The 22,825-nt window shown below is 40.7% G+C and overlaps 2 protein-coding genes across 3 annotated transcripts in view; one reads left to right on the top strand and one right to left on the bottom strand.

Moving 5' to 3' along the window:
* Positions 1-14,068, bottom strand: part of ARMC10 (armadillo repeat containing 10) — a 30,555-nt gene extending 16,487 nt beyond the window's left edge. The window contains exons 1-2 of one of the 2 annotated variants that reach the window (XM_028525418.2): positions 13,819-14,068; positions 2,317-2,465 (exon numbers count right to left, since the gene is read on the bottom strand). In XM_028525418.2, the coding sequence (XP_028381219.1) occupies positions 2,317-2,465; positions 13,819-13,957 (288 nt within the window). In that variant the 5' untranslated portion in view covers positions 13,958-14,068. The remainder of the gene's footprint in view (positions 1-2,316; positions 2,466-13,818) is intronic. The other variant, XM_036010725.1, reaches the window with a different exon arrangement.
* A 62-nt stretch (positions 14,069-14,130) lies between these two features.
* The window catches only part of FBXL13 (F-box and leucine rich repeat protein 13), a 268,523-nt gene continuing 259,828 nt past the window's right edge, over positions 14,131-22,825 (top strand). Inside the window, exon 1 of the mRNA XM_028526008.2 lies at positions 14,131-14,536. Coding sequence (XP_028381809.2) covers positions 14,462-14,536 — 75 coding nt within the window. The 5' untranslated portion in view covers positions 14,131-14,461. The remainder of the gene's footprint in view (positions 14,537-22,825) is intronic.

Below are 22,825 nucleotides of genomic sequence, written 5' to 3'. Positions count from 1 at the left end.
CAGGCCACAGATGGTACTGGTCTGCTGCCTGGGGGTCGGGGACCCCTGATTTAGAATACTGAAGAAGTGTTTTGCTAAAATGTATTCTTTGGAATACTAATCCCCCAAGATGTTATGGATATTCCATTTAAAAAAGGGGGGAGGTTTTATGATTAAGTGTGAGAAACTCTGGGTATAACAAGAATGAACAGTTTCCTTATTGTGATGCATTAATGTTCATATGCACTGGGAAGCTCCCTGAGGCGAGTACTGAATGCAGTACAGATGAATCCTGAGCAACAGGGGTTTAAAATGCACAGGTACACTTATACTTAGATTTTTTCCAATAAATATTGTTAATGCATTTTCTTTCCCTTATTATTCTCTTAATGACATTTTCTTTTCTCTAGCTTACCTTATTCTAAGATACATGTATTTGACACATGAATCACAAAATATGTGTTAATTGACTGTTGATGTTATTGGTAATAAGGCTTCTGGCCAATGGTAGGCTATAGGTAGTTAAGTTTTGGGAGTGTCAAAAGTTATTTGCAGATTTTCAACTGCGTGGAGGTTGGCACTCCTAACCCTGCACTGGTCAAGACTCAACTATCTCTACGAACTGTACACACAAAGAGGGCCGTTCCTCAACAGGGAGGGCATGGGAGAAACAACTGGTAACATCTTGTAGAACTGGAGTTTGAAAAAAGGTTTCCAAGTTTTCAAAGGAGAAGTAACTTGGAAATTTCTCACGATCAGTTGCAACATTATGATAGATACTATGTGCCTTTGGCCCTGAACTGAAAGACAAAATTACCTCAATTGTTTCAGGAAAAAGGCTGAAAATGATTACTGTCATTTTTCCAACAGCCCAATGCCCTTACTCTACTGTTAATGAGACATGGCACTGAGAGAGAAAAAAACTTTCCCCCTGCAATTGCAAGTTCAGGTTCTTCCCAAAGACTTGTGATTACTAGAAAACAGGCTTTTTTTTTCCTTTTCTTTTCTTCCTACTGTACTGCTAAAGCAGATCAAGGCACTATAATTAATGATAAGGAGCACTAACTTCCATTACCCAAGAAACTGCTTACTCACCAGGGGCTATTGACTCACTGTGAGTACAATTTGTTTCAAAAAGATGTAAAACTACAGCATCAGAAATACCCCAATAGAGGCATGCTAACAGATTATTCTTTCGTTTGTTTGTTTGGCACTCCTTTTTCCACTGGGGCAGAGATGGCACCTCCTCTATCTGATATTGTCCTTGGTGAGACTGCTCGTCAGCTGTGTTTACATCCATCCCTGCTGTCTGGCCATAGGAAGCTCATGTGAGCCAGGCCTTGCCAACCATCGTCCATGGTGCTTTGACCCCGCAACTGACCCAAAGAGTGGGCACTTGATCTTAGCATGACAACTCAGCTTTCTGGATTATGTGCTACAGGAATGCTTCAGAGGCCAGTTGCTTTGCTTCCATCTCTATGAAGAAAACTTCTCTGTGGCCAGAGAGACAAAGACCAATACACAAAAGGAAGCAGGGGTAAAGCAAAGACAGAAGATAAAGAGAGCTCTGACAACACTTTCCATAGCCTTGAACTGTGTTCACTTGTGTCTGAAAGCAGTGCTATTCTTGGATGTCCAAGTTAACTGAGCTCAATATTTCCCCATTCTGGTTCAGAATAATTTAAGCCGATTTCTGTCACTTGCAACTGAAAGAATGTGAGCAATACACAAATATTCTTTATATTTCATTAAAAATCACTAGAGCTTTACAGTAAATCTTGCCATACTAGAGAAAACTGGACTGAAATAAAGTATAAATTCAAATTAATTTTGCATTCATGACCATGTTAACAAAGGGCATTAGCTGAAAATAATAAAAAATTTTCTACTGTTTTTCCATTGGATGGGGTGGGGGCAGAGACAAAAGCATTCCAATTAAGCTCTTTAGTCTTGGTGTCAGGTCTCTACTTGTAGAAACTGTTTTCATTCGTTAGTGGTTGTCAGAGAGATTGGGGACCACCTGTACTAGAACCATCCACGTTAAGAGTTATTACACTGTAAAGCATGTACTTAAATGTTCTGCTGAGTTTCAAATAATTAAAAAGGCCATGCAATGTTAAACTTATTATGAATGTGATACTTGTGACCAACTTCATAGGGATCTAGAAACCTATTAAGTTGATCTTTTCCCAAGAAAACAAACCTTCTGTCATAGGTGTAAGTAGCCACATTGCATAGGTGAGGAAATTGAGGCTCTGGGAGGTTACCGCTCAGGGTCACAATTACTGCTGGTGTGTAAGAATGAGAGGAGCCTGTTGTTGACACTGGGGTACTTACCTGGTTAGTTGAAAAGGCTGCATTGTTACCCAGAGTGACCAAAGCTCTTTCAAGAATTATAGGATCCTCAGTTGACTCAAGCAGATAAAGGAGTTTCTGAAGTTGTTCAGCAGTTAGGATATCATCGTATGAACCATTGGTTAAGTCTTCTGCATAAGAAGAAAATTATTTAAAGTTCACCTAAAAGCAGCATGAGATATAAAAAATTTTAAAAACACCTGGCTGGCACAGCTCAGTGGATTGAGCGCGGTCTGTGAACCAAAGTGTTGCAGGTTCAATTCCCAGTCAGGGTACATGCCTGGGTTGCAGGCCATGGACCCCAGCAACCGCACATTGATGTTTCTCTCTCTCTCTCTTTCTCCCTCCCTTCCCTCTCTAAAAATAAATAAATAAAATCTTTAAAAAAAAATTTTAAAAACAGCACTGAATGCCCTGATACCAGGCATGGTGTTAAGTACTTTATGTGCTTTATCTCATTTAATCCTCAAGGAACCCTGGGAAGAAGATACTACTACAATTCTCAATTTACAGGTGGAAAACTGAGGCTTACAGACATTAAGAAATTAATCACTTGGTATTTCGGTAAGACACTACATGCAAGTAATACACACCCCTAATGGCAGCTGCATTTTCTGTTTCTTTTAAAAATCAGGTACACACATCCAATAACACACTCGCCTATGGGAGTGGGATTTGTATTTAAGCAGACCTTTTCTGATCACAATTTTCAGAGCACCTCCGGCAGGAGAAAAGGTTAGGGGAGTAACCCAATCGAGTCTGTGGTGAAGCATTTTTGTTTGCTATATATGAACAAGGAATTGGAGACTGCGATGCTAGGGAACAGTCCTGTCCTGCTAGGGGAGCTACAAGAGAAAAGCTGTCGTTCTGAGTGAATGCTGGAATAGTCAAATGCCAGATCTGCTTAGTGACTTTTTAGAATTTGTAGCTCTAATGTGTAAAAAAATTCTCTATGCAGGAATCATCACAAGAAAAATGAAAACCATTTTAAAATATATTTTATTGATTATGCTATTATAGTTGCCCCATTTGCACCCCTTCACTCCCCCCATCCTGCTCACCCTCTACCACCCAAATTCCCCCCTTTAGTTCATGTCCATGTGTCATAATTTCTTTAGCTTCTACATTTCCCATACTATTCTTACCCTCCCCATCTATTTTCTACCTACCATCTATGCTACTTATTCTCTGTACCTTTTCACCCTCTCCTCCTCCCACTCCTCTGTTGCTAACCCTCCATGTGATCTCCATTTCTGTGGTTCTGTTCCTGTTCTAGTTGTTTGCTGAGTTTGTTTTTGTTTTAAGTGTGGTTGTTAATGATTGTGAGTTTGCTGTCATTTCACTGTACTTGTTTTTTATCTTCTTTTTTTAGATCTAAGTGCCTTTAACATTTCATAAAATAAAGGCTTGGTGATGATGAACTCCTTTAACTAGACCTTATCTGAGAAGCACTTTATCTGCCCTTCCATTCTAAATGAAAGCTTTGCTGGATAGAGCAATCTTGGATGTAGGTCCTTGCCCTTCATGACTTGGAATACTTCTTTCCAGCCCCTTCTTGCCTGCAAGGTCTCTCTTGAGAAATCAGCTGACAGTCTGATGGGAACTCCTTTGTATGTAAGTGTCTCCTTTTCTCTTGCTGCTTCTAGGATTCTGTCCTTCATTTTTACCTTGGCTAATCTAATTATGATGTGCCTTGGTGTGTTCCTCCTTGGGTCCAACTTCGTTGGGACTCTCTGAGCTTCCTGGATTTCTTGGAAGTCTATTTCCTTTGCCAGATTGGGGAAGTTCTCCTTTATTATTTGTTCAGATAACTTTTCTGCTTGTTGCTCTTCCTCTTCTCCGTCTAGTACCCCTGTAATTCAGATGTTGGAACGTTTAAAAATGTCCTGGAGGTTCCTAAGCTTCTCCTCATTTTTTTAAATTCTTGTTTCTCCATTCTTTTCTGTTTGGTTGTTTCTTTCTTCCTTCTGGTCCACTCTATTGTTTTGAGTCCCAGTTTTCTTTCCATCACTATTAGTTCCCTGTGCATTTTCCTTCATTTCTCTTATCATAGCCTTCATTTGTTCATCTAATTTGCAACCAAAATCAACCAATTCTGTGAGCATTCTGATCACCAGTGCTTTGAACTATGCATGTGATAGGCTGGCTATCTCTTGGTTGCTTAAAAATATTGGCTCTGGCGCTCTGGTTTGTATTTCAGTTTGAGTTGTTTTTTTTTTGGGGGGGGGGGGGTTGCACCTGTTACGTATGAGAGGAGCCTTAGGTGTTCACCAGGGTGGGGCAACCCAGTCTCTGTGTGTGACGTTGTATGTGGGGCAGGGTCTGAGAGGAAACAATGGCCCTTGCTCCTCTCTCCATCAGATTTCAGTCCCTTCCACCGTTTCTCCCAAGCTAACTAGGCCTTTCTAGCACTAATTCCCGTGTAGATGGGCTTGTGTACATTCTAGTACCCTGCAGGTCTCTCCAACTCTCCTGTGAGCCTGGGAGTCTCTCCCTGTGCCTCAACCCCTACAGGTGTTTTCAATTAGTGTCCCAAGGTTCTATTTCCTGGCGTTGGGACCCTAGGTTGCTTGGTCTGTCTCTGTGCCCAATTTCACCTGGTTTATCTGGGCAGGAATGTGGCCCAGAGAGCCAGGCGCCTTGTGCACAGTGCCTCGCTTCACAGTTGCTGCCTTACTGTGTCTGCCAGCCGCCTGTGTGCTCGGGATGACTTAAGCACCGGGGATGCCTTAAGCACCCGGGATGCATTACTTCTTACATACCGCTTTTTGTGCCACGAACCCTCTCCGCCCAGCTGCCCAACTCCACCCTTCCCACCGGTCTGGATGAATGTGTATATTTTAACTCCTTGGTTGTCCGACTTCCATACAGTTCAATTTTCTGTGAGATCTGGTTGTTATCTTGGTTTTAAATTGTTGCTGACCTTATTTTGGTTGTTCGAGGAGGCACAGTGTGTCTACCTATGCCTCCATTCCCAAGCTCCAGCACAAGGGTAGCAGATTGAAAGGCACTAGTGACATACAGGGAGAAAGTGAAGAGTCTGGCATCAAGGAGAGAGCTGGGGTACAGCCTCCACCCAGATAGAAAGGCAAGCCATTGTCTCTTTTCTGAACCCTCCCCTCAGACAGCCACAGCTAGTGCCATGTCTGAGACTCCATCATCCTGGCTAACATTGTTTGTCACCCCCAGGAGATCCTGAAAACCATTTTTTATAACACTGTGATTACAGGTCAGACAGCGCATGTGTCCATAACATACTACTGGGAGTGGAGAAGGGGAGAAGGTTATACAAACCAGGTACTGACTGTATGATGTCACATCTGTGCTTTTCTTTTAAAAAATATGTACCAAGTATTATAGCTCGTTATCTTTGAGTGCTAGGAATAAAAATGACTTTATTTTCTACCCTGTGCTAGTGAGTACTTTCTGACTTTTAAACAAATAATGAACAGGTTTTACTGCTGTAAACAACATGTATTACTGCTGTAATTAAATTAAGTCTACTGCTTAAAGGAGAATCACAACAACTATGAGGGGAAGGAACAAATATAGATTATGGGAACCAATAAGTGATATGATGTTCTGAAGATGCCAAATAAGAAAGAGATCAACTGTTAGGAAAATATGAAAGCTAAGCCAGCAGATTCTCACTCCTAGGTCTCATTATCAGGATCTCTGGGCCCTGCTTTTACTCCTGGATCCATTCTTTTACACCTTATAAAACAGGGTTTAACCCAAAGAATACTTGAAAAGATGAGTGAAAGAATGACAAAAACACAGATTTCTAGAACTGAAAAAAATTTAGGGTTCATCCAAACCTGTAATTTTAACACAAAGAAACTGAAAGCCAAGATCATTCAAGGATTTGCCTAAAGTCACACAGGAGTTAGTAGCAGAGACTAGAGAAATGAAAATACAAAGCTGTAGCCAAGTCATTTAACCTCTTCTTGAGTCTCAATTTTCTCATCTCTTAAAATAAAAGCGTTGATCTAAGACTATAACTGGTTCCAAGGGTTCCTATGTAACTCGGAAGTTGTGATTTTTATACACATACATGTGACAGAAATATAATAAATTTAACTCAGCCATACTTCCAAGACATTTCAAAATCCTATTTTTTTCCTTATACATTTCCACACAAAGCCATTTTTATTGGGTTGGCCAAAATTCACTTAGTTTTTTCCATACAATGGCTCTAGTTGTGCTTAATTGTCTTTCACTTCACTCAAAACAATTTTGTTAGATTCAACTGTGACAGCTGTCATATTGGCGTGCAGTTAAATAAAAACTTATCAAAACTGGCCCTGGTTGGTATGGCTCAGTGGATTGAATGCCAGCCTGTGAACCAAAGCGTCCCTGGTTCGATTCCCAGTCAGGGTACAGGCCTGGGTTGCCAGTAGGGGGCAGAAGAGAGGCAACCATACACTGATGTTTCTCTCCCTCTCTTCCTCCCTTCTCCTCTCTAAAAATAAATAAAATTCATTTAAAAAAACTTGTTAAAATTGGTGAGTTTTTGTGTAACCATTTTAATATTGAAGATCGAAGAAAATACGCAACATTTTCAGCATATTATGCTTTATTACTTCAAGGTAAAAACTCAAAGATTTGTGCAGTGTATGGAGAAGGTGCTGTGACTGATGGAACATGTCAAAAGTGGTTTGTGAAGTTTCTTGGTACTCTTGACATTCTGGCTAAAGAATTCTTTGCTGTGGGGCTGTCTTATGCACTAGAAGATGTTTAGTTGCACCCTGGCCTCTGTTCACTAGAAGCTAATAGCAAGAGATAGCCAACATACTCAAAATACCCCAATCAATAAAGTTATTGGTGAAAATGAAAAATGTATCTTTTATTTATGGAAAAAACTAACCAGACTTTTTGGATAACCTAATAAAAAAGTTTTATAGATATATTAAACAAATTATGTATAAATAAATAAAATTATGTATAAATGGTTAAATAAATTTTTACAGGGAAAAGTGTTAAATTATAGAATTTCACTTGAAGGGAAGAGGTACAATGTGGTAGCTTAAAATAAGCCAAGGCTAAGGAGCTAGACTGTCTAGTTATAATTCCAGCTAATCTACTTACCAGATGAGAGAGTTAACCTCTCTATACCTCAGTTTCTTCATTTGTTAAATGGGAGTTAATAATACCTGCCCCAAAGCATTTTTGTGCCTCAAATACCATGAAGGCACAGAATATTTTAGCTATTATTATGAATAGGACACACAGCTGATTAAAAACTGGCTCTAGAATCAGATTTTTTTGTATTAATTTTCTTTTTTTAAGATTATTTATTTATTTATTCATTTTAGAGAGGGAAGAGAGGGCGAAAGAGAGAGAGAGAGAAACATCAATGTGCAGTTGCTGGGGGCTGTGGCCTGCAACCCAGGCATGTGCCCTGACTGGGAATCGAACCTGCGACACTTTGTTTCACAGCCCACACTCAATCCACTGAGCTACACCAGCCAGGGCTTAGAATAGATCTTTTCACTCCTGGTCCATTACGGCTCCCCCAGCCCCCTATGCCACCACCATCCTTCTTAATCTATTAAAACGATGAGCCCCATTTAATTTTGTAAATAATCCTATATTCTCTGCTTGAATTTTTTAATAAAAACCATGCATTACTTTTTCAGGAAAGAAATGAATCTAAAACTCTAAACCCTTTAGAGCAGGGGTGTCAAACTTATTTTTACTGGGGGCCATATAAGCCTTGAGTTGCCTCCAAAGGGCTGAAATAATTTCAGGACTGTATAAATGTAAGTACTCCCTAACTGTTAAAGAGCTGAAATTACATTCGGCCCTTTGAAGGCAACTGCAAGGCTGACGTGGCCCCCAGTGGAAATGAGTTTGGCACTCCTGCTTTAGAGGATGGTGATCACCAAACACCCAGCTTTTCCACTGGTGAATTCTGAAGCGCTGGTTTCAAACTACCAGTGTTGCCACTGGTAACAACATAGGTGAGGCAAATATGTGTGCTGGTTCTCCACTTAGCTTCGTGCCAGTAAGACAGTGAAAGAATTTTGGACTCAGTGGTTCACCATTTCCTTGGGTAAACTGAGGGGAAATTACAGTTCTCAAAGGAAAGAAAAGTGACTACCAAATAACATTACAGCAAGATGAATTTTAAGATAACTGTCATGGTACAAACTCATTCCATCCAGGAACATATACTGTTTGTGTAGCCTTATGTCCTTCATTTAAAATTACCTTCATATAGGCTTCTTGCTAGAGGTAGTCTTAGTTTTTAAAGTTTTTATTGCCAACATAAATGAAATCTTGTCAATTAAAATTTTAAATTGGTAATTGCTTATATACAAGAAGCTACTGATTTCAGTATATTTATTTTGCGTTTAAGTTTCTTTATTAAACTCACTGCTTCTAAAAGTTACTCATTTGACTCTTTTGGATTTTTCCAAATAAATCATTATGTCACTTACTAATTATAATTGTCTTCCTTCTAGTATTTATGCATTTTTTCTTGTCTCATCAAGGTATGACTCCAGGTCAGTGTTGAAAAGCAGTTGTGATAGTAGGGCTCTCCTCTTGTTCTTGAATTTAGTAAAGATGCTACTAGGTTTCACTATTAAATATAATGTTTGATTTGGCTTCTGATGAATACTATTCATCAATTTAAGAACATTTCCTTCCATTTATTCCTAACTTGCTGCATTTTTATCAGAAATGATAATTTTCAAATGCTGTATTATTATTTTTTGCAGTGAAGTTTATTATTTTTTAATTAATTAATTTTTATTATGGGATCATCATGTATTTTTGCTTTTACTCTATATTAATGCAATAAATTATAATAAATTTATTTACAATAAATTACATTAATATATTTCCCAATATAAATAGTCCTCACATATCCATTTGGCTTGGTATATTATGACTTTAATCCCTTGATGGATTTGATTTGGTAATATTTTATTTAACATTTTTCCATTTTTATTCATAATTGAGACAGATTTATAGTGTTTTTACGTAATCCTTGTCAGATTTTGATATTAGGTTGTTGAATGAAGTGCGATTATTTCCATTGTTTTCAATCCCCTCAAACAGTCTTGATGTCGTAAGAATTATAAATTTCTTAAATTTTAAGACAAAGAAAAGATCACCTGGTTCTGGTTCAAGATGGTGTTATGAAATATACTGAGCTCACCTTCTCCTACAAACTGAATCTACAGCACGCAGGGCACAATGCCCTCTGAAAGAAACCCAGAAACTGAGGGATTCCTACACACTGGGAGAATGAGAAAAAACTGTATCAAAACTGGCAGAGACAAAACCTGGCTATAAAACCCACCCTTGCCACAACTGGGAGGAAATTCATCCTTCTAGGTTTTCCCTGAGGAGTGAAGGAACTGGATGCCACATCCTGTGCCTCAGTTTTTAAGACTCCCACCTGAGAGATGGGCCCCAAAAACATCCAGCTTTGAAAGCCAATAGGGCTTGCATTCACAAGATCCATAGGCGATAGCAAATTAAGAGATAGTTAAGGGACTGCAGACTGCTGCTAACCTAGGGCCCAGCCCAGACAGCAGACGAAAATCGGTTTTTCCCCCAGAAAGAGGCTTTTTTGCTTATCTTAATATCTATGACCTAAGGAGCAGGCTTCAATTTTAACATACAAATGAACTGAACATTAGTAGAAGGAATAAAATAAAGACCAGAGCAGAAGTAAATGGAAACGAAGAGAGGGGAAACTCTTCCCAACTCATTTTATGAGGCCAACAGTACCCTGATGTCAAAACCACACAAGGATTCCATAAGAGAAGAAATCACAGGCCAATATTTCTGATGATCAGATGCAAAAGTCTCAACAAAATACAGCCAAACTGAATTCAACAGTACATTAAAAAGTTTACACGACACGATCAACTGAAACTTATGCTGGGGGCGCAAAGATGGTTCAACATCTGTAAATCAGTCAATGTGATATCCCACTTCACAAAATAAAGGGTAAACATCATATGACCAATAGATGGAGAAAACAAGTATAGAGGAATGTAAACATAATAAATGTAGAGGGAATGTCAAAATAATGAAGAGCACATATGACAAGCTCATAGCTAACATCACACTAAACAGTGAAAAGCTGTAAGGTTTTTCTCTTAGATCAGCAACAACACAAGGATGTCTACTTTTGCAACTTTTATTTAACACAGTATTGGAAGTCCTAGCCAAAGCAATTAGGAAAGGAGAATAAAAGGCATCCAAATTGGAAAAGAAGTAAAACTGTTAACTATTTGCAGATAAATATATAGAAAACCTTAAAGACTGCAGACATACACTCACACATACACAATTAATTAATTTATGACAAATGAGCCAGAAATGTACAACGGCGAAGGACTGTGTTGGGAAAATTGGACAGCTACATGCAAAGAATAAAACTGGACTACCTTACACCATGCACAAAAATCAACTCAACATGGACTAAAGGCTTGAAAGTAAGACCTGAAACCATAAAACTCCTAGAAGAAAACATGGGCAGTAAGCTTCTTAACGTAGGTCTTGGCATGATTTTTTGAATTTGACATAAAAAAACAAAAACAACAAAAGTGAAAATAAGCAAGTGGTACTACATCAAAGTGCAAAGCTTCAGCACAGCAAAGGAAATCATCGACAAAATGAAAGGTAACCTATGGAATGGGAGAATATTTGCAAATCATCTATCTGATAAGGGGTTAATATCCAAAGTATATAAAGAACTCATGCAACTCAACAGCCAGAAAACGAAACCAATCTGATTAAGAAATGGGCAGATCTGAATAGATATTTTTCCAAAGACACAAACATGGCCAACGAGTCCATCAGGGAAATGCACATCAAAACCACAATGTGGCCCTGACCGGTGTGGCTCAGTTGACTGGAGCATCATCCCGTGGACCAAAAGGTTGTGGGTTCAATTTCTGGTCAGGCACATATCTACACTGTGTAAGTTTGATCCCCCAGTTGGGGCATGAACAAGAAGGCAGCCAACTGACGTTTCTATCTCACATCAGTATTTCTCTCTTTCTCTCTCTTCCTCTCTCTCTCTCTGAAAAGCAAAAGGGAAATATGTCCTCAGGTGCGGATTAAAAAACCCACAATGAGCTATCACGTCACACTTGTTAGAATGTCTATCATCAAAGAGACAACAAAAAGATAAGAAGTAATGAGTGTGAGGATGTAGGAAAAAAGGGAACAACTATGCATTGTTGGTGGGAATGTAAACTGGTGCAGCAACTATGGAAAACTGTATGGAGGATCCTCAAAAAAATCAAAAATCAAACTATTATATAATCCTGGGTGTTGTCTAAAGAAAACAAAATCACTACTTTGAAAAGATATCTGCACCCCCATGTTCATGATTTACCATATATGGAAATCACCTGAGTGTGCCCATTGATGGATGGTTAAAGAAAAAGTGGTGTGTGTGTGTGTGTGTGTGTGTGTGTGTGTATGAAATACTATTCAGCCATAAAAAGAAATCCTGCCATCAATGACAACAGGGATTGATCTTGAGGACATTATGCTAAGTGAAATAAGCTAGACAAAGGAGGCCAAACTTTTTCTCATTTACATGTAGAATCTAAAAACAAATAAACTCAGATACAGAGCACAGACTGGTGGTTGCCAGAGGTAGTGTGGTGGGAGGGTGTGGTGGTGGCCCCATTCATAAACTAGGTGAAGGCATCAATTTCCCATTACAAGAGAAATACGTCATGGGGATGTAACACACAGCTTGGTGACTCTAGTTAACATATCATATACTTGAAAACTGCTACAAGAAGTAAGCCTTAAAAGTTGTCATCCCAAGAAAAAATGTACAACTATGTGTGGCAGTCATTTTGCAAGATATACACATAAGTATATGACATCATGATGTTGTACACCTAAAACTAAAGAATGTATATGTTAATTGTACTTAATTTAAAAAAGATCATCCTCTAAAATCTAAACATGATGCTTACAAAATAGGTATTTCCCAGACTTCAAATATAAAGGTGTAGCTTCTGGAAGAAGGGACCCTGAGCAACATTTTATAAGTTGCCTGACCTAAGGTAATGGTGATTTTGGAAACTAGTAAAACTAATTAAGTTTAAAAGTAAGACTGTCATTCTTTATCAGTATAAGTGAGAAGGTATGTGAGTCCAGGCCACCAGACCAATTACTTATACAGAAACGTCTCTGACACAAATACTACAAATTAGGCTTTGTAAGGATAAATGCAGATCTGAAAAAAATGGATTTTTGTCTTGTGTAAAAAGAGGCCTCCCATACACTCTTTTCTCAGGGCATTTTCTTGAGCAAACTTGTAATTCCTTTATCTGTCCTTTGAACATAAATATACATCTTTTAAAAAGCTAAGTAAGCTTCTTGCCACTTTACAATCCAAGAAAGTCTTTCTTAGGGGCTTTACGATTATCTGTTTAAAACTTAATCATCAAGGGAGATCAGATGGAGCTGATCTCCTTGTCTCTGAGTTTAGGCTTGGCACTGGCTCCTTGTTGGCACCTGGTTTGTCATAAAGATAATGAGAAATCTTATTTTCTTTCTGGATAAAGACCAACATAAATAGCCACCCCAACTACCAGCGAACTTATATATAGAGATACATCTGCCTGTGTACATAAAGGGGCAAGAATTCTTTGTCTTTGCAATCCTATTACCAGATTGCCTGTGATGGGTGTAACAATCTGGTTGAATGTTTGTGCTATAATAAAGCTATTTATAATTCTTTTCTCCATTTGTAGAGGGGAGTTTCTTGGTTGGCAGATTTCTTACTTCCCTAATAGCTTCCATTATCTGAACTATCCCTCCAGAATATTCAGCAAATTGTTAGAATCCTGAATGCATCTACCAACCTCTGGACAGAAACCTAACCCTGTACTTGTCCACCAGGAGGGCGCCCCCCATGCAGATATAGCCATTTTGAAATAGCTATTATCTATTATACATCTATCTCCAGCATCCCCTCTACAATTTTGCATATACATGGACCACGGTGACTTTAAGGTACCTCCCCTCTCAGAGGCTATGCTGAGTCCAAGAAGAACTGCCTCTGGCGTTCTTTCTTCCAGGGCAACTGCACACAGAATTTCTGCTGCCCCAGGCCCCCACAACACACCGTCCACAGTAGGGGGACTCCCTTTGGTAGCATAAAGGCCGGGAGCAAGCTTTAACGTGAGAGGCAATCAATATGCTTTTGAATAACCTAATCCTCAACTGTGACGCCAGACTAGGCAGAAAGTTTGAGCAATTTTTCATCCTGGGATTTGGAACAAAGAAGTGGAGGAGGGGAAGAGGATCAGAACCCTACCCCCGTCAAGTGGACGATACGCCCTCAGCACCTGGGCCACCCTCCTTCCTCCCGCTCTGGTTCTTTTCCACTCGGAGCACAGGAAAGGCCGGGACGCCTGCGGCATCTTCAACATCCGCCCCTAGGACGCTCCAGGGCCCGCCCACCTGCCCACTGTCCCCCGGCCTCACCTGCGGACCGGGAGGAACGCAGCCGAAGCCTCTGGCTTCCTGGCCGCTGGCCCCGCGCCAGCCTGTAAATGCAATAGCAGGCACCGGCCCCGAGGACCAGGCCCGCCGCCACCCAGCCCACGCGCCGGGCGCCACCCATGCTGCCACCGCGGCCGGAGCGCAGCGTAGGGCCTGGCGCGGGAAGCTCTGGGGCGCCACAACCAGCGGAGCTCGACTAAAACGATGGGAGGAAAAGGAAAATGGGAGCCTGAGCTCCGCCTCCCGGAAACGGCCCTTCGAAAACAGTAAAACCGCCCACTGCTGGCACGACACATCCCGGCAGCTCCCCTAGGTTGGGGGAGAGGCTGGTAGAGAAGATCCAGATTCCGTGAAGAACTGCCATACTGCGTGACCCGAAGGGGACAAAAGGGGACTCCCACCGCCCGGGGGAGAGCTTTCCAAGACTTCCTCCCGGGCCTGTGCCCCCAAATCCAGACCCCGGCCCGCTCCTCTCCCGGCTGCCCACTGCACTGGTGCCCGGCTGTGGCACGCCCCGTGGTTGCCGGGGCAACGCGGGGACGCGCCAGCCCAGCTCCTAGCTCTGCTTCTACTGCTCCGGGCGGGAAGAGCCCGCGGAGAGTGCAGGGTTGTGAGGCATCTTCCCATGTCCTCGCTACGCAGGGCCAGCCCCAGGCTGAGAAATTACTTCAAGCAGAACTACATTCCTCAGATCTGCGAGGTACTGCAGCCACGTGGCGGTCGAGTTAGAAGAAGGGGGAATCGAAGGGATTTCCCGGAGGAGGGGCTGAGGTTTGGCTGGGAGAGGGAGTGGAGGCCCGACCAGCGGAGTGAGAGAGAATGAAGTCAGATAGGCGGTCTGGACTGAAGGTGGAGATCCAGGAGAACCCAGAGGTAATGGTGGCTGAGAGAGAGGGGTGGGTGACATCTCCCAGGGAGAAGGAACACAAGGCCCCAGGACAGAAATCCCAAGCTCCAACTTTGCGGGTTCAGACTAGGGGAGTTTGAGGACAAGATCAGGCGTGAGAAAGAAGTGCCCTAGAGACAGAGATATCAGGAGAGTGTGGCTTTACGAAGGCAGTGAAAAATAGTGTAGCTTAAGATAAGGACAAGAAGGGATGTAGTGGATTCGGCCCCAGGCGAGCCTTGGGTTTCAGTGGAGCGATGAAGGCAGAAGATAGATTGAGGTTAGCTAAGCAGAGAGGGGACACAGACACCTTGAGAGGAAAGGTAAGCTAACCCTTTGTGAAGGGAAGGACCCCACACCCAGGATTTCCTTAAACCAGGGGAAGGACTGTCTCCCCATCTCCCCACCCACATAAGGGGAGAGAAGGACAGGATAGGGATGGGCAGGCTTTGTAGGTTTGGGGGTAGCAAGCCAAGGAAGTTCTCCTCTGGTGACTTCTATTATTTTTTCTTCAAATATTTGGTGAGCTATTTGCCAAGAATGTGTATGTTTGGGTGAGGATGGAAGGAGCAGAGGTTAAATTATCAGGAGAATTAGCCAGAAGTCTAGGGAAGGAAAGAGGAGAGGCAGGCAGCCAGTGTTGAGAGCGCAGCTGGGGTAAAAACTCTCTCCTATGCAGGTAAGAGGACAGGCCCCCTCCTTTTTGGATGGTAATTTAGAAGTATTTATTAAAATCTCAAATGCTTCTACCTTTTAACCAAACATTTCCACTTCTAGGGATCCACTTTGGAGATATGCTTGCATATGTGATCAGAAGGATGTACAGGGATATTTATTCATTATAACATTTTTACATAGTGAAAATAGTAATCTAAATGTGAATACAGGAATAGGATATTATATATTTAGAATTAACTATATCTGAGCTTTTGAGAAGAAAGTCTCCCCAAGACATATTCAATTAAAAAAAATACAAGTTGCCCAACAACGTGTCTGCTGCAATCTAGCTACCTATGTGATTTCCCATATATATGTTTAGGTGTATGTATGTATAAATGTGTGCTTATATGTATACCTGTATCTGTATTTAAGACAATACATATATAGAGCATACGCCAAACTATTTACAGCAAATGTTTTGGGGGATGGTTTTAGAGGGTAACCCTAATTTTGTACTCTGTATACAGATGTATTTTAATTTTTTTGTGATTTTTTTTGTGAGCCATTTCCTTTATGTTTTACCTTTATATAATTAAAGTGCTTCCCCGATAAGGTAAAGTTAAAGGAGTTCATCATTACCAAGCTCTTATTATATAAAATGTTAAAGGGACTTATCTAAGAAATAGATAAAAAACTATGAACAGTAAAATGACAACAAACTCACGACTATCAACAACTGAACCTGAAAAACAAAAACAAAAACTAAGCAAACAACTAGAACAGGAACAGAACCAGAGAAATGGTGATCACATGGAGGGTTTTCAGGAAGGAGGGGGAGGAAAACAATGGAAGGTCCAGGGAATAAGAAGCATAATTGGTAGGCATAAAATAGACAGGAAGAGGTTAAGAATGGTATAGGAAACAGGGAATTCAAAGAACTTATATATACAACCCATGGACATGAACTAAAGGGGGGGGATGCTGGTGGGAGGAGAGGTGCAGGGCAGAGGGGGATAGGACAACTGTAATAGCATAATCAATAAAATATACTTAAAAAATATGTACAGTGAGTGGTACTCATCTTCCCAATTGTGTACTTTTTCTCAAGCAGCACTCAGTAAGCCACATGTAGGTACAGAAATGCAAGTTGACTTCATCCAGGATTGGAGTTTGCCAGGCATATAGAATGGAAGGGCAATGGTGAGGGCACTACACTTTTGAGAGTGCCTGGAGTGGTGGGCCAAGGACTCTAAGGACTGGGTGGGGAATGAGAATAAGACATGATACCGATATATGGGTAGAAAGTGGAGGTTGCTAAGGGGTGAGTGAAGAGGAATAGAGGTAGTAATTGAGTGAGGGAGCTGGCAAAGTAGGAGATGGGGGTCCGAAAGTGGAATATTTGTATTTAAGATTCAGGATAGAGCCATTTTGAGTGATGACAGTCCAGATAGGCCATGGAGCAGGTGGCAGAAGTGGACCTGAGTTGAGGGTCAGGGTACATCAGGGAAGTGATAGCCTCTCTTAGCCTTGCTCTCCACTTGCTATAACACTACAAAGCTGTGGGAGGCATCCTTGGTTCTTCCTCTGAGTGTGAGCACTTCCTCACCAGCCAACTGTATCGTTCTGCCCCCAGAGAAAAGAGGCCCACAGAAGTGCTCCCCATTGCTTAAGGCAATATTCATTTAAGGAATCCTTCATTCATCTCTGCTACCACAATGCAAGAAAGCAGTCTCCTGGGGCCCCACGTACCCTCCTTAACCTGGTTACCTGCTTTCCCCACGTGACTACCAGGATGAATCCCTTTGTGCCTCATGTTTCTGTACATTTGTCCATCTGACCCAAGTTGCCAGACCTCACACTCTTCTAAAACCCATCTGCAAATTTTGGAATATTTAATCTTTCATCACAGATTTTCCTGTATGTTTAACCTCTTCTAAACTTCATATATCTGTCTTAAATAAAACCTGGTGGTTTACTTAGAATATTATTTACCTGCAAACCTCTTGAATAGTGGCTGATTAAAAAAATCCTGCTTAATTTGCTGGGTATACTCAATCTGTTGATTAATTTTTCATCAGTTTTAGAAAATTCTTGGTCATTTTCAACTGTTTCTTTTACCCAATTTCTTCTTCTTCTGGGATTCCAATGACAAATATGTTCAATTTTTTTTACATTTTTTTACATTGTCCTTCATGTCTCTTTTGCTTTGTTCTTTCTCCTTTTTTCCTTCTTTGTCCAAGTTTGGATATTTTTTATTGATTGTCTTTGAGCTTGCTAAATCTGTTTTATGCTGTGTCCTATCTACTGTTAAATACATTAAATGAGTTCTTAATTTCAGACGGTATGTTTTTCAGTTTTAGAATGTCCATTTGATTCTTTTTCATCCTCTGTACATTCCAATTAAAATCCTGCATCTTTTCATACATTTTGTCTATCCCTTTCTGTTTTCTCTAACATATGAATTCTTGTTCTATTAAAATCATTGGCCCTGGCTGGTGTGGCTCAGTGGATTGAGCACTGGACTGCGAAGCAAAGGGTTGCTAGTTCGATTCCCACTCAGGGCACATGCCTGGGTTGCAGGCCAGGTCCTTGGTGGGGGGCACGCGAGAGGCAACCACACATAGATGTTTCTCTCCCTCTCTTTCTCCTTCCCTTCCCCTCTCTCTAAAAATAAATAAATAAAATCTTTAAAAATTAAAAAAATTGTTAGTGTAACTCTGAATCAAATTATTAGAATTTAATTGTTAGAATAGATTAAATGTTCTATATTTAAATTACTGGTGTGCTTTCTGTCTCCTGACTGGACCTTGACTGCTACAGAAGGCTTAGCTGGAGAGGAAAACAAGGAAATATCTGGGGAGGTGGAAAATGACTGCGGTGTGGATGTATCCATTGTCAAAATTATACAGCTAAGATTTTTGCATTTGAATTCATGTAAATTTTACCTAAAAAATATAATGAAGACCATGTAGGAAACTGGATGGATATACAAATAATATAAGAATCACATATTGATGATGATTGTTGAAAATGGGTAATGGGTTCATTGTTTACTTAATATATGTTTGAGGTTTTTCCTAATAAAAAGTTAAAATAAAACATAGTCATGTCTGGGTGTTTTTTCTCATCATGTATGTAGCTAGGGGTGGGTGAAATGGCAGGTGTGATTGGCTGTATAGTCATTGTGTTTGCTTGCTGTATCGATTATCCATGGCTATGTAATACAACTGCAAATTTTAGTGGCTTAAAACAACAGGAATCATTTAGTTTGATCAGCAATCTGAAATTCTGATGAGGTTTTCAGGGAGAGCTTGTCTCTGCCCCATATGGTACCATCTGGAATAGATCGATATGGGGTTAAAGATCCACTTTTGAGATGGTTCACTGGCATGCTTGGCAAGTTGGTGCTGGGTGTTGGCTGGGAGTTCAGCTAGGACTATGAACCAGTAGGTTTGGTTCTTCCCTATGGGCCTCTCCATGGGCTGCTTGAACTTTCTCACAGTATAGTGGCTCAGTTCTAAGAACAAGTGGCCCCAGAGAAAATTAAGTAGAAGTTATATCACCATTTATAAGCCTCAGAAGTCAACATAACATTATTTCCACCTAGATTCAAGTGAAGGCACATAGACCCTGCTTCTTCTTTTTTTAAAAGATTATTTATTTATTTTAGAGAGGAGGAAGGGATGGAGAAAGGGAGAGAGAGAAACATGCATGTGCAGGAGAAGCATCGATTGGTTGTTTCTTGCATGCCCCCAATGAGGGGCCTGGTCTGCAACCTAGGCATATGCCCTGACCAGGAATCGAGCCAGCTACGTTTTGCTTTGGGGGATGATGCTCAACCCACTGAACCACAACATCAAGGGTTAGACCCCAGTTCTTGATGGTAGATGTAGCAAAGTCACATTGCAAAAGGAGCCTGTAGAATGGGAGACACTGTCATAAGTATTCTGGAAAATACAATCTGACACACCTAGCTTGTTCCTACAGGGGGAACTGGAATCATTTTGTATCTCAGAGCATTGTCTGAACAAATGTGGATTGCAACAGTATCACTCAATGAGTAGGGCTGAACCCTTCTACAAATATCTCTGCTTTTCTTCTTCCTTTTCTATCTTCCCCACGACCATATATATAATGGACATTATCAAGTTTGCCTATATAACATCTACTTTCCCCTTTTCCTAATATTTCTTATGTTTTAATTTTACAACCTACCATTACCTCTGTTAGTCCATATGCTTCAGGGAAAGTGACTATATGTATCTCTGAGGTTGGACTCTGATTAGCTTATGACAACCAGTGCATTGAGTTTCCTGGGCCACAATGTTTGTGACTGTGGCAGGTGGTGGTGAGGATTGTGGGAGAGGATGGGATGTGACCCAAGCCAAATTAGGTCAGGTTGCTTGCTATAATGTCGGGATAGAGATTTACCAACTCTGGATATTCATGGAGAAGTATGTATTGCTGGGAGCCATTGGTAATTATGTTGTGTCCATAAGGAGAGATGGTTTCAGGATGAAGTGGATTCTGAGGAAGGCAGAGTGGGGAAATAGAAATAAATCAGGTTTCTGACATCAGAAATATTGCCTAGATTTGATTCATGGCTTACCAATTACTAATTGTGTGACTTTGAGCAAGTTTCTAAATCTCTCTGCCTCAGCTTTCTTGTAGTAAGATTCTAGGTAGGTGAGAGACAGCTCTTTATTTTCTAGAGTGAAAGTGAGTAATTATGAAAGGAAAAAATGGGAAAAGAAAATCACAAAGTGTGTCTTCAGGCAAATCAGCTTTAGGAAAGAATACATAAGGTGAGGATCTGGAAATAGATTCCTTTACACTATTTACATTCACGCATCTGTTGGGAAGCCTTGTGGGCTCCTAAAGGTTTGCACACCCAGCTTAAAGACTGCTGGGTTGTAGTTTTAATTCAAGTTAGTCAGGTAACTTATTTTCATGTCAAAATTAGGCTGTTAACAAACACTAGTCTTTTTTCCAGGCCTGGGGTGGGGGATTGTGCAACAAGAGTGGACAACTAAAGAGGGTAGATTAGATCATTCTCTTAGAAAATGTTTGCTAGGCACACACTGCGTGCTAGTAGAAAACACCTCAGGGGCTACAACCACTTGCAGCTGTGACTCTGAAGCTGTCTCTAGTCCAAACTTTTCTTCTGAGTTTTCTGTGCATTTATCCATTGGTACCCTACAAACACATTAAAGAAGCAAGAAGAAATAGGTGAAGTTAATTTTGATAATATATTTTGTTCAAACCAGTCTGTCCAAATATAATAATTTCAACATGGACTTAGTATAAAATCATAAGTCTTCAAAACTGGGTTTATTTTTTGTGCTTATAAGCACATCTCATTTAATACTAGCCACACTTGAAGTGCTCTATAGTCATGTGTCACTAGTAGTTATCATATTAGAGCCCTCATAAATGGGTTTGGTGCCCCTTTACCAAATGGGTTTGGGAGGCCACAAAGAGCTCTCTTGCTCCTACCATCATGTGAGGGCACTGTGGGAAGATGGCCATCTATAAATCAAAATACACATTTTGATTCTACACTATTATAGAAATCTATCCTAAGGAAACAGATGAAGATATGTGCCTTTCATCATTAGCAGTGATAATTAATATGCACATCATATTTCTAATAATGGGAAAAAGTTAGACACAACCTAACAGCCAAACATTTAGAAATTATTAGAGACTTCTGACCAAGATGGAAGTGTAGGTAGATATGTTTGCCTCCTTGCACAACCAAAAAAAGACAACAGCAAATTAAAAAAAAAAAAACAAACAACCAGAACTACCAGAAAAGTGAGCTATATGGAAGTCCAACAACCAAGGAGTTAAAGAAGAAATATTCATCCAGGCTGGTAGGAGGGGCAGAGACAGACAGCCAGGGTGGAGAGGACACGTGGCAAGACAGGGGCTAAAGGACAGGCAGTGGAGCCACTGGCTGGTGGTCTCACATTGGCATCATGTGGATAAATCAGGAGGAACAACTGGGAAGAACATAACAGACCACACAACCCAGGGTTCCAGCACAGGGAAAGAAAGTCTCAAAACCTCTGGTTGTGAAAACTTATGGGGGTTGCAGTGGCATGAGAAACTCTCAGCCTCACAGGAGAGTTTGTTGGAGAGACCTATGGGATCCTAGAACATACATAAACCCACCCACCAAGGAATTGGCACCAGAAGGGCCCAATTTGCTTGTGGCTCACAAGGAAAGTGACTGAAGCAGGGTGTGAGCCAAGCAAGCAGCATTGTTCCCTCTCTGACCCCTCACCCACATACAGCACCACAATGCAGCAATGTGGATTGTCCCGTCCTGGCAAATACCTGATGCTCAGCCCCTCATAACTTAACAGGTGCACCAAGACAAAGAAATATGGCCTAAATGAAAGAACAGATCAAAATTCCAGAAAAAGAACTAAGCAATAAGGAGATAGCCAACTTGTCAGGTGCAGAGTTCAAAATACTGGCAATCAGGATGCTCACAGAAATGGTTGACTACAGACACAAAATAGAGAAAGAAGTGAAGGCTATGCAAAGTGAAATAAGGAAAAACATACAGGGAACCAACAGTGAAGGGAAGAAAACTGGGACTAGAATCAACAATTTGGAACAGAAGGAGGAAATAAACGTTCAACCAGAACAGAATCAAGAAACAAGAATTCAAAAAAATGAGAGGCTTAGAAACCTCTGGGACAGCTTTAAACGTTCCAACATCCAAATCATAGGGGTGCCAGAAGGAGAAGAGGAACAGCAAGAAACTCAAAACTTATGTGAAAAAGTAATGAAGGAGATCTTCCCCAATCTGGCAAAGAAACAGACTTCAAGGAATTCTAGGAAGCTCAGTCCCAAAGAAATTGGACCTAAGGAGGAACACACCAAGACACATCATAATTAAATTACCCAAGATTAAAGATAAGGAGAGAACCTTAAAAGCAGCAAGAGAAAAGGAGACACTTACCTACACAGGAGTTCCCATAAGACTGTCAGCTGATTTCTCGGAAGAAATCTTGCAGACAAGAAGGGGCCAGAAAGAAGTATTCCAAGTCATGAAAGGCAAGGACCTGCATCCAAGATGACTCTACCTCGCAAAGCTATCATTTACAATGGAAAGGCAGATAAAGTGCTTCCTAGATAAGGTCAAGTTAAAGGAGTTCATCATCACCATGCCTTTATTATATGAATTGTTAAAGGGGTTTATCTAAGAAAAAGAAAGAGATCAAAACTATGAACAGTAAAATGACAAGAAAGTCACAACTATCAACAACTTAACCTAAAACAAAAACAAACTAAGCAAACAACTAGAACAGGAACAGAATCGCAGAAATGGAGATCAAATGGAGGGTTATCAGCACAGAATGGGAGGGAGAAGAATGAGGGAAAAGGTACAGGGAATAAGAACCATAAATAGTAGGCACAAAATAGACA

This window comes from Phyllostomus discolor, chromosome 10 (genome assembly GCF_004126475.2).
Source record: "Phyllostomus discolor isolate MPI-MPIP mPhyDis1 chromosome 10, mPhyDis1.pri.v3, whole genome shotgun sequence".
Taxonomy (NCBI): Eukaryota; Metazoa; Chordata; class Mammalia; order Chiroptera; family Phyllostomidae; genus Phyllostomus; species Phyllostomus discolor.
Note: the sequence above shows the minus strand (reverse complement) of the source record. Positions and strands in the feature narration are given on the sequence as shown.